General features: G+C 46.6%; 1 protein-coding gene across 2 annotated transcripts in view; it reads left to right on the top strand.

Moving 5' to 3' along the window:
• Positions 1-9264, top strand: part of elmo2 (engulfment and cell motility 2) — a 67322-nt gene extending 58058 nt beyond the window's left edge. For both annotated transcript variants that reach the window (XM_056252549.1, XM_056252548.1), the window contains 2 exons: positions 357-434; positions 8410-9264. In XM_056252549.1, the coding sequence (XP_056108524.1) occupies positions 357-434; positions 8410-8610 (279 nt within the window). In that variant the 3' untranslated portion in view covers positions 8611-9264. The remainder of the gene's footprint in view (positions 1-356; positions 435-8409) is intronic.
• The last annotated feature ends 2976 nt before the right edge of the window (positions 9265-12240 follow it).

Here is a 12240-nt window from a genome sequence, read left to right as displayed (position 1 = left end):
GACGATCACACGTTGATCTGATTGGTTACAAGGTAGTTTGTAACGTCAGAAACACCAGCGATTTCAAACCGTGTTTTTGAGACTGTCTTTGGTTCACTGCAGTTTTAAGGAGAAAATACTCAGCAATGCTGTCGACTTATGAACTTACACATGGTTTATCTTAAAGCGTATTATAAACACCACATAGACACATTTAACATTAAAAGCTGGATTTTCACCACAGGGGGACTTTAACAACACTGGAAGAGTGTTTGTTCATAACTCTGAGAAAACATTCTGAGATTGTAGTGTTACGGTTAGTGTGTTTGCATGATGAACAACACACCTGAAGTGTTTGAACTGTCCTGTGTTTGCAGGAAGTGTTAGAGTTGGCGTTTTCCATCCTATATGATCCTGATGAAGCTCTCAACTTTGTGGCACCCAACAAATATGAGGTGAGTCTGAAAAACAGCACAATTAAATCACAACTATGATGCTACGTTCACACCGGACGCGAATAGCGCGTCAAATTCGCGTCTACCGCGTCTAGTTTGACGCTTGACCACTTTGTGTTAATTCGCGTGTCAATGGCGAAATTGACGCGCGTAAAAAAAACGTTTGAAGCGAAATTTACGCGCGTCAGAGGCGAAAGTTTCGAAACCCGTCGGCGGCCATCTTTTTAGATGTTTATCGAGCATTAGCATTAGCATTATTCGAGAGAGTCACCGCTCGTATATGCTCTGGAGAGCAGAAACAGCTGCGTAGGGGACATCGTCGCTGTACTCGGGTCCACCAGACCCTCCGGAGGGTTTCAGGAGTTTCACCATTTGTTCCAGGAGCTAGGTTTGGTGGACCTAACGGTGAGGACGCTGACGAGGACACCGTAGGCCGTGTAAAGCCTCGGCCTCGAGTGGTCGCTGCCTGACGAGCCCGCGCTCTACAGCCCGGCGCGAGGTTCACCCTCACCCGCACATTTATTTGATAATAAATGGAGCCAGCCTCCAAAAGTGAAACCTGTCCTGTGATTTTTTTATTTATTATACACTATGTGTTTGTTGTTTTTACATTAAAATAATAATGTTTCATATAATCTAAAATAGATATGGAATAAATAGCATTCAATACAAAATGAGTACTATCTCTCATATATTAAAATCGAGTTTTTATGTGAAAGATTTGCTTTGTTGTGCATTAGAACCACACCAGACATTTTAGTAATATTGCAAAATAATTTATTAAAATAACAAACTTTCACTTCACCACGTGACAGCAGCAAGCAGGCTCCTGATTGGTTAACGCGGCGCGAATTGACGCAGAAGTTCAAATTTTTCAACTCGGGCGGCAGACGCGAATTCGCGTCAAACGCGTGAATGCACAAATAGCACTAACTAAATCATTCGCGCGTAACGCGCTTCCGCGCCAGACGCTTCAATTCGCGCCATTCGCGCGAACTTGACGCGCGAATGAGGCGTATTCGCGTCTACCGCGCCGCGCTCTACGCCTCATTCGCGCCGCAGGAATTTTTAACGCGCGTAACGCGTCTTTGCATTGACTTAACATTGAAATCACTCGCGCTATTCGCGTCCGGTGTGAACGTAGCATGACACATCTTCTGTGAAGAATGCAAGTGTTCAGTAACTGTTTGTTAATTACTAAACTCTATCTGTGATAGGGCTGTCACGGATTGGTGTAGAAAAGGAAAGCGAGAACTCAATAGCAGAGAATGAAGGTTTAATAAAAATAGAAAATAAATCCAGGTACAAACTGAAAACAAAAGCAGGCAAACAGATAAGCAGGTCTAACGGCAGGAACACTAGGAAACATAATATAACGAACAAGCACAGGACTACAAACACAGGGAGACTAAATAGGGAACAAACAAGGAGGGTAACGAACAAGGCAGGTGGGAAACATTAAATTAATTACTAGGAAACGAGATGGGAGGGGCTAGACAATTGACAGGAGAGCACATGGCACAATGAATAAAAGACAAGCCATGTGCTCACAATAAACCAGACCAACACAAACACATGACAAACCAGCCCAGAGAAGACACAGATAAGGGTGACAGAACTGTGACACTACCCCCCCTCAAAGGGACGCCACCTGGCGTTCCCAAGGAGGGACACCAAGAACAAGACAGGAACATGAAAATACAAAGCACCCGAACACAACAACGGACCAGACAGACAGACAGATCAAAACACCAAGACAGGGAGGGGAGTGAGGGAAGCCAGTCCAGTCACTACCCGCCTAGCGGGCCACAAAGTCCTAAGCATAGACCAGGGAGGGACGGGAGGGTTGAGCCAAGTAACCTCAGGCTTGTCAGGAGTCCTGGCTGAGGTCCAGATCAGGCTGTGCAGGACACCAGGGCGGATCAGGCTGTGCAGGACACCAGGGCGGATCAGGCTGTGCAGGACACCAGGGCGGATCAGGCTGTGCAGGACACCAGGGCGGATCAGGCTGTGCAGGACACCAGGGCGGATCAGGCTGTGCAGGACACCAGGGCGGATCAGGCTGTGCAGGACACCAGGGCGGATCAGGCTGTGCAGGACACCAGGGCGGATCAGGCTGTGCAGGACACCAGGGCGGATCAGGCTGTGCCGGACCCCAGGGCGGATCAGGCTGTGCAGGACACCAGGGCGGATCAGGCTGTGTAGACCCTTCGGGCGGCCATGGTGGAGATGACCATTCAGGTGGCCATGGTGGACAAACAGGCACCGGTTCAGGAACAGGCACCGACTCAGGGACAGACACCGGCTCAGGGACAGACACCGGCTCAGGGACCCCCACGCAAACAGTCTCTTGTGCAGCAGGCACGACGTGAACGGTCTCTTGTGCAGCAGGCACGACGTGAACGGTCTCTGGATCGGCAGAAGTAAGATGAGCGGTCTCTGGTTCGGCAGAAGTGACTTGAACGGTCTCTGGATCGGCAGAAGGGACTTGAACGGTCTCTGGATCGGCAGAAGTGACTTGAACGGTCTCTGGGTCGGCAGAAGTGACTTGAACGGTCTCTGGATCGGCAGAAGTGACTTGAACGGTCGTGACTCGAACGGTCTCTGGATCGGCAGAAGTGACTCGAACGGTCTCTGGATCGGCAGAAGTGACTCGAACGGTCTCTGGATCGGCAGAAGTGACTCGAACGGTCTCTGGATCGGCAGAAGTGACTTGAACGGTCGTGACTCGAACGGTCTCTGGATCGGCAGAAGTGACTCGAACGGTCTCTGGATCGGCAGAAGTGACTCGAACGGTCTCTGGATCGGCAGAAGTGACTCGAACGCTCTCTGGATCGGCAGAAGTGACTCGAACGGTCTCTGGATCGGCAGAAGTGACTCGAACGGTCTCTGGATCGGCAGAAGTGACTCGAACGGTCTCTGGATCGGCAGAAGTGACACGCATGGGTGGCGCCGTCAGGGCGAGACGCTTGGGTGGCGCCGTCAGGGCGAGACGCTTGGGAGGCGCCGTCAGGGCGAGACGCTTGGGAGGCGCCGTCAGGGCGAGACGCTTGGGAGGCGCCGTCAGGGCGAGACGCTTGGGAGGCGCCGTCAGGGCGAGACGCTTGGGTGGCGCCGTCAGGGCGAGACGCTTGGGTGGCGCCGTCAGGGCGAGACGCTTGGGAGGCGCCGTCAGGGCGAGACGCTTGGGAGGCGCCGTCAGGGCGAGACGCTTGGGAGGCGCCGTCAGGGCGAGACGCTTGGGAGGCGCCGTCAGGGCGAGACGCTTGGGAGGCGCCGTCAGGGCGAGACGCTTGGGAGGCGCCGTCAGGGCGAGACGCTTGGGAGGCGCCGTCAGGGCGAGACGCTTGGGAGGCGCCGTCAGGGCGAGACGCTTGGGAGGCGCCGTCAGGGCGAGACGCTTGGGAGGCGCCGTCAGGGCGAGACGCTTGGGAGGCGCCGTCAGGGCGAGACGCTTGGGAGGCGCCGTCAGGGCGAGACGCTTGGGAGGCGCCGTTAGGGCGAGACGCTTGGGAGGCGCCGTCAGGGCGAGACGCTTGGGTGGCGCCGTCAGGGCGAGACGCTTGGGTGGCGCCGTCAGGGCGAGGCGTTGGGGCAGCGCTGGTTGGGCGAGGAGTCTGGAAACGGTCTCTGGGTTGACTGTAGGCTTAGGCCTAACCCCCGGGCCCTGTGGGATGCAGGAAGTCCTTCTCCTCCTCCTTCTAGAGCGAGAGGGCGCTGCAACCTCCCCAGTCGCCACTGGATATGCTGCAGCCTCTTGGAGCACCAGACTTGAGACCCCCGAAGTCGGGTCCTCTCGGACCACCAGGGTTGAGGTCCCCGAAGTCGGTCCCCCCCCCCCCGGACCACCGAAGACGGGTTCTCCCGTACCACCGAAGTCGGGCCCTCCTGGACCACCGAAGACGGGATCTCCCGGATCACCGGACTTGAGACCCCCGAAGTCGGTTCCTCCCGGACCACCGAGGACGGGTTCTCCCGGACCACCAGACTAGGAACCTCCGAATCAGGGGAGGCAACAGTAGCCCTCCCTCTCCTGCGCTTCCGAGGTTGATGTGGTGTGGGAGTAACCACATCTGGAGATGCTGCCACTTTTGGGGAAACCATAATCCCTTTAGTTGGAGAATTGTTGTGACGATCAAGGAGGCTTACAAAGTCCTCAAAAGTCAAAAACGACAATCCTCTCATGATCCCAAAGGATATGGGCTCATCAAGGGCATAACTGAACAAATCCTTCAATGCTGCATCACCAAGATTCAGTCCCTCAGCAGCAGCACTGAACCTCTGGGCAAACTCCCTCACGTTGGTCCCCTGTTGGCGAAGAGATGTCAGATCTCTGACTCTCAATATGCGTTCATATTGAGGGCATGACACTGGAGAGGCCGGTGGTTTGAAAAAACCCTTCCTCCGCTGAGTCCTCATAATGGCTTGTTCGTTCTGTCACGGATTGGTGTAGAAAAGGAAAGCGAGAACTCAATAGCAGAGAATGAAGGTTTAATAAAAATAGAAAATAAATCCAGGTACAAACTGAAAACAAAAGCAGGCAAACAGATAAGCAGGTCTAACGGCAGGAACACTAGGAAACATAATATAACGAACAAGCACAGGACTACAAACACAGGGAGACTAAATAGGGAACAAACAAGGAGGGTAACGAACAAGGCAGGTGGGAAACATTAAATTAATTACTAGGAAACGAGATGGGAGGGGCTAGACAATTGACAGGAGAGCACATGGCACAATGAATAAAAGACAAGCCATGTGCTCACAATAAACCAGACCAACACAAACACATGACAAACCAGCCCAGAAAAGACACAGATAAGGGTGACAGAACTGTGACAAGGGCTCAATCTTAGTAACTGCACAGATATAGTTGTCACATTTGATCTGTTCGGTTGTTTTCCAAGGACTTTTATTTTGATCTCTTCCATGGAGTCTCAGTTTTCTGTTTCACTTCTTGTATTTGTTCCTCATTTGTTTCCTTGGTTAAAGATGATTGGCACCTGTGTCTAGTTAGTCAGTCCTTCCAGAAAAAATCACAGTTTTTTTGTGATTGTTGCGGGCAAAAATCCTTGATTATGTGGCCCGTTTTCTTAATAATGCGATGGAATATGCGGGATATTTATGCAATTTTATGCAATGAAACTTGCAAAAATTGCGGGAACTTGCAAAAACTGCGGTTTGATGAAAAAGAGAAAAAAAAGTGATTCCCCCAACACCCTGTTCTCACTAGGCTCCTACCTTAAAGGGATACTCCACTTTTTTTGGAAATAGGCTCATTTTACAACTCCCCCAGAGTTAAACTGTTGAGTTTTACCGTTTTTGAATCCATTCAGCCGATCTCCGGTTCTGGCGGTACCACTTTTAGCATAGCTTAGCATACATCATTGAAGTGGACAAGACCATTAGCATTTCTCAAAAGAAAATGACCAAAGAGTTTAGATATTTTTCCTATTTAAAACTTGACTCTTCTGTAGTTACATCGTGCACTAAGACCGATGGAAAATGTAAAGTTGCGATTTTCTAGGCTGATATGGCTAGGAACTATACTCTCATTCCTGCGTAATAATCAAGACACTTTACTGCCGTACCATGAGTGCAGCAGGCGTAATGATATGACGCAGCGCCTGAAAATAGTCCCCAGCTCGGTAACTTCCAACGTGACCGGGAATAAGTGCCTGCGCCTGCTGCACTCATGGTACGGCAGTAAAGTGTCTTGATTATTACGCAGGAATGAGAGTATAGTTCCTAGCCATATCAGCCTAGAAAATCGCAACTTTACATTTTCCATCGGTCTTAGTGCACGATGTAACTACAGAAGAGTCAAGTTTTAAATAGAAAAAATATCTAAACTCTTTGGTCATTTTCTTTTGAGAAATGCTAATGGTCTTGTCCACTTCAATGATGTATGCTAAGCTATGCTAAAAGTGGTACCGCCAGAACCGGAGATCGGCTGAATGGATTCAAAAACGGTAAAACTCAACAGTTTAACTCTGGGGGAGTTGTAAAATAAGCCTATTTCCAAAAAAAGTGGAGTATCCCTTTAATGTAAAGAGTCCTTTCTTATTACTTCCTATGATAAGCAAACATACTACACAGAAAGTGCTGGGAATATTCTCATCTTGTTTTATTTCAGACCTTAATAAACACATCAAACTTACAAAACATTGAGTCAAACAAGTTCTGTAGCTTTACAAAAGGAATATGCTACAACTTCTGTAAAAATGAATAAATGAAATATAAAAAATAAAGTGTGCTCCTGTTTTACAGCTTTTCGATGATGTTCACGTCGCGTAATTACGTCACTTCATAACGTTCCCATGGCAACAGGGGGAAACGGCTGCTCTTGTGTGAAGCAAACGCAACATTTTTCAACTTTCTGCTAAGATATATGTGACTTTTTTTGCAATGAAAATTATGATTATGAAATCATGCAAGCCCTGCTTGCACGGAAATCTGCAATTTATGCGGCGAAAGTGTGGCGTATTTGAAAAAATTAGGCCCCCGCCTAAATATGCTGACTTTGGCTGATAATGCACTAAATCATGCGATCGCATAATCGCATTTTTCTGGAGGGACTGTTTAGTTATTGGTGTTTCTGCCACTCAGTGTTTCTGCCACTCAGTGTGTGTGTGTGTGTGTGTGTGTGTGTGTGTGTGTGTTTCTGCCACTCAGTGTTTCTTCCACTCAGTGTGTGTGTGTGTGTGTGTGTTTCTGCCACTCAGTGTGTGTTTCTGCCACTCAGTGTGTCTGCCACTCAGTGTGTGTGTTTCTGCCACTCAGTGTGTGTGTTTCTGCCACTCAGTGTGTGTGTTTCTGCAACTCAGTGTGTGTTTCTGCCACTCAGTGTTTCTGCCACTCAGTGTGTGTTTCCGCTCCTCAGTGTGTGTTTCTGCCACTCAGTGTGTGTTTCTGCCACTCAGTGTGTGTTTCTGACCCTCAGTGTGTGTTTCCGCTCCTCAGTGTGTGTTTCTGCCACTCAGTGTGTGTTTCTGCCACTCAGTGTGTGTTTCTGCCACTCAGTGTGTGTTTCTGACCCTCAGTGTGTGTTTCCGCTCCTCAGTGTGTGTTTCTGCCACTCAGTGTGTGTTTCTGCCACTCAGTGTGTGTTTCTGCCACTCGGTGTTTCTGCCTCTCAGTGTGTGTTTCCGCTCCTCAGCGTGTGTTTCTGCCACTCAGTGTGTGTTTCTGCCACTCAGTGTTTCTGCCACTTCTGTTGCACAGCGCTCCGCTTTATTCCTATGGGTGACGTCACGCGACTTTAACGCGCCCGCAAAGCATCCCGGGAAGGCGGCGCTTCATTTGGAAAAATGCTGCGCGTCGAAAAGCTGGCCGATGCCCATCTTTATGCAAAATGAATTACGTTGAACGTGACGCGACTATCCAATGGAAGTAGAGCATATGGAGACTGGGGAAGTCTCTCGCAGGTCCTCTGTTCTAGACTGGCCGCTGGCTCTAAACCACGCCCATAGCGTTAAACTTGAGGAACGCCCGTCAAAGTACTAATGTGTGGAGGCGTCGCGACACCACGCGACTGTCGTGTCGCAAAAGTTGATCTCTACCGTCTGTGTGTGTTTCTGCCACTCAGTGTGTTTCTGCCACTCAGTGTGTGTTTCTGCCACTCAGTGTGTGTTTCTGCCACTCGGTGTTTCTGCCGCTCAGTGTGTGTGTCTGCCGCTCAGTGTGTGTTTCTGCCGCTCAGTGTGTATTTCTGCCACTCAATGTGTGTTTCCGCTCCTCAGTGTTTCTGCCACTCAGTGTGTGTTTCCACTCCTCAGTGTGTGTTTTTGCCACTCAGTGTGTGTTTCTGCCACTCAGTGTGTGTAACCGCAGTCACTCCGGCCGACGGTGACGTCACACGCATACACTCTATAGGCCATGTGACCACAGTGGATTCTGTTGTTTTGAATGTGATATTTGACACTTCATTCTGTAAATATGCGTTAGATAAATGACATGTGTTTCTGTGGAGCAGTACTGCATCTGGACCGATGGACTCTCGGCTCTGCTGGGGAAGGAGTTGGGCAGTGATCTCACACGAAGTGACCTTGACACATTAATGAGCATGGAGATGAAGCTCCGCCTCCTGGACCTGGAGAACATCACCATCCCCGAGGCTCCGCCCCCCGTGCCGAAAGAGCCCAGCACATACAACTTCACATATAACTACGGATGAGACGCTCGTCCATTTAAGCAGTGTGTGTTTCTGTGTCAGAGGTGAAGTGTGTCACTAAGAAACATTTTCTTGCACTGAAGAGTGAAACGGCAATCTGTTTGTGTGACACACTTCACCTTCCAGCTAGTGTATGTGCCTATACTACACATGAACTATGAGAGTATTTTTTCAGTTCCTTTTCAGATGTTTGCCAGGCAGAAAATCAAGCGGTTCTTCTGTCTTCAAGTATTCGAGTCACTCAAGAGCATCATTCTGTGTTTAAACATTGTAAGGCATCTACTTCCATGTGCTGATGTGATGTTAAACGCTTATATGAGTAACAAAACTGAACAATTAGTAACTTTGTACCCGTCCGAAGATAACTAATATTTACTGACGTTTGCTTTTGTCAATAGAAATATATTTTTGTACTTGATGTGAAAGACACGATATGATACATTTGCATGAAGCTGAGAAAGAATGAAGGTGCAAGAAGATGGAAATGTATTGTTATGCTGATTTTTGACTCGTAGTCGATGTTTAACAGGAGTTGCCCCTTCCAAAACTGTATGTGATCATTTCTTTTGGGTTATTTCTTTGTTACAGGGAGAAATACCGGCTGCTGTTTTTCTTCTCTCTGGCTTTCATATTTGCTTGCCATAGAATAAAGTTGAACACAGAGAACCCAGAGATACATCACTGACAGAGGTTTAATTATTTGCTCAGATTTGCTTCATTATAAGCCTGTGACGGCTGGTCGTTTTTGAATGTTTTAGTGGCAGGTATCAGTGTTTGGGTTGAAATATTGTGCACATTATAATTATATAGTGCCTTCAGAAAGTATTAATTCCCCTTTATTTCTCATTGAAGAGAACTTTTTGATTTGTAAATGTTTTGATTTTATTGTTATTGAAGGAATACTAAAATATTTCAAGAAAAGGGTGTGAATACTTCCTAAAGCCCACTGTATGTGAACTGTATATATTGTGCTGCCTTTATCATAGTAATTGCAATGGATTTGTGTGCAATAATAAAATTTGTTAGTCATAGCTTGATATTTGTTTGTGATTTTTCATAAATCATTTGATCTGTGCTGCACATCCACTAAAATGCAGTTATAGACAAACCATCTATTCAACAGCCCGTCGTAAATGATTCCTTATATATTACATTTGTTACATAAAAATGTAATTAAATCCACTTTTTATAATATAATTTAGCCTCATGCAAACCTTAATTAGAACACCGTTTAACTCTTATTTATACCAGATAGCGATGAGCCCATTTATGCAGTAACTTATTTACACTGTTACATGAGTAAAATTTAAATGAATAAATAAAGATAATACATTAACACTTTACAATAAGGTCTCATTTGTTAACATTATTGAATGCATTAGTTAACAATATATATTTTACAATATATTTTTTGTCTTTGTTAAAGGTGACATTATGCCCTTTTTCACAACATGTAATATAAATCTATGGTGTCCCCAGAATGTGTCTAAAATTTCAGCTCAAAATACCCCCAGATCATTTATTATAGCTTGTCAAATTGGCCCCTTTTTGGGTAGAGCAAAAACGTATATATTATCTGTCGTGTGTGTCCCTTTAAATGCAAAAGAGCTGCAGCTCCGCCTCCGTTCAGAAGAGGGCGGAGCCTTTACACGAGCTTCAGACAGATCTCCGGCAATAACAAAACTCGGCAATAATCTCACTCATCATGAATCTCATAAATAACCAGTAGCGAGTGCAGCCTTACGGAGAGACTCAGGGAGAGTTTCACTTTTAGACGCTCCTGGACGTTTCTAAACGGTTAGTGGAGACATTTGTGGATCTACTGATTCATCTCATCGACTTGCATGTTGTCATGTTTAACTTTTACACAAGTGTCCGCAGTTCCTGAGGTGTTTATAAGACAGCGGTGACATGTTCTGGTCAATAGTGTTCAGTGGTCGTCTGTGATCAACGACAGAACAGTTTCAGGCTTTGCTGGATCTTCTGCCATTGCGTTAGAACTGGTCACTGTTGTCGCTTGCGAATCCAAATGAGGCTGTGTGTGTGTAAACGTGTAGATTAAAGGTTTAGTTCACCCAAAAATGAAAACTCTGTCAAGTAATTACTCTCCCTCATGTTGTGCCAACCCCGTAAGACTTTCGTTCATCTTCAGAACACAAATTAAGATATTTTTGATTAAATCTGAGAGCTGTCTCACTCATAGTAGTCTAGATGGGATGTACCCAAAAAGTGAAAGTGAGGAGCATTTATGGGTACAAGTCGGGAACCGGCCTACTTTACATATTTCAAGGGTGCTGAATCCCAAAAAACTGGTACCCAAGCGAAATTGTGAGTTTTTGACCTTCTAATTTGCATATCAAAATGGCCGCCAAATTGCCTATCTTGCTCAGTCGTTGGACCATTTTCCACTGGTTTTTTGTAAGTAGGCAATCAAGATGAGGAAATTAAGTTTCTAGATCGATAGTCAAGGGTCAGAGCAAAGATATAATGGAGGCTCACTGTCTTTTTTATGTATATATGCAAAATACCAACTTTTAAGGTGAAATTAGGCATTATTTGTGTCATTTTTTAAGGCCGACATAAATATTCAATCAATATCACTCTTAAATGTTCCCAGTGTATATATGATATGTGATGTATTCCATATTACATAATAACTAAGAAAAACACCATTGCAAGTTATCTGAGATTTCATTTTTTTTATGCAAACAAAGCATTCCCTAGACTGTACATTTCCTGAAGAAAATGTGAAGTGGTGCTTGCAGTGGCAAAATTGCATACGAGCCAACAAACATGTCTGTACGATGTTCTGGTGCTGAGATATGGCTTATTCATGTTGTTCAGGTGGTTGCTAGGGTGTTCTGGGTGGTTGCTAGGGTATTCTGGGTGGTTGCTAGGGCGTTACTAGGCAGTTGCTAGGGTGTTCTGGGTGGTTGCTATGGTGTTGATAGGCAGTTGCTAGGGTATTCTGGGTGGTTGCTAGGGTATTCTGGGTGGTTGCTAGTATGTTGCTAGGGTGTTCTGGGTGGTTGCTAGGGTGTTATGGGTGGTTGCTATGGTGTTACCAGGTGGTTGGTAGTTGTCACCGATGGTTACTATGGAGTTTTTATAGAGTTCTTAGCATGTTCTAGGCATGATTTAGCACTTACCTAATCACTAATAGCATGTAGCTATTCACAGCTAGCATGTGTAGCATGTTGGAAGTCCTCTTTGCTAGCATGAGTCAAAAGAGCCAACCCCCATTTCTCTATGATGTTCTGATGCAGAGATATACACTCACCTAAAGGATTATTAGGAACACCTGTTCAATTGACCTCTCGCCGGCCCCTCCCCCAAAACGGCCATTGTCCAATCACACATCATAGCAACCGTTACTATGTGAGCAGGTCCGTCAAACATTGACTCCAAGCAAGATGGTGAAGCGGTGCACCCACAGCGTTTGTAAATCGGACACTAGGTACTCCGAGAGATTGTCTGGAGGAGTTGTGTTCTTTCCGTTTCCAAAGCCGAAAACACAACGTGAGCGGTGCCTACAATGGATAAAACAGTGTGGATGGACGGCCCCACTCCCAGTTAAATGTGTCGAACATGGTTAACTCACGTGCAGCGTGTGTGAGACTGAGACACTTAGAT

The sequence above is a fragment of the Rhinichthys klamathensis genome, unplaced genomic scaffold (assembly GCF_029890125.1).
Source record: "Rhinichthys klamathensis goyatoka isolate OS25496 unplaced genomic scaffold, OSU_Roscu_1.1 h1tg000095l_1, whole genome shotgun sequence".
Classification (NCBI taxonomy): Eukaryota; Metazoa; Chordata; class Actinopteri; order Cypriniformes; family Leuciscidae; genus Rhinichthys; species Rhinichthys klamathensis.
The sequence above is the reverse complement of the archived record's forward strand: the minus strand, read 5'-3'. Positions and strand labels throughout refer to the sequence as shown.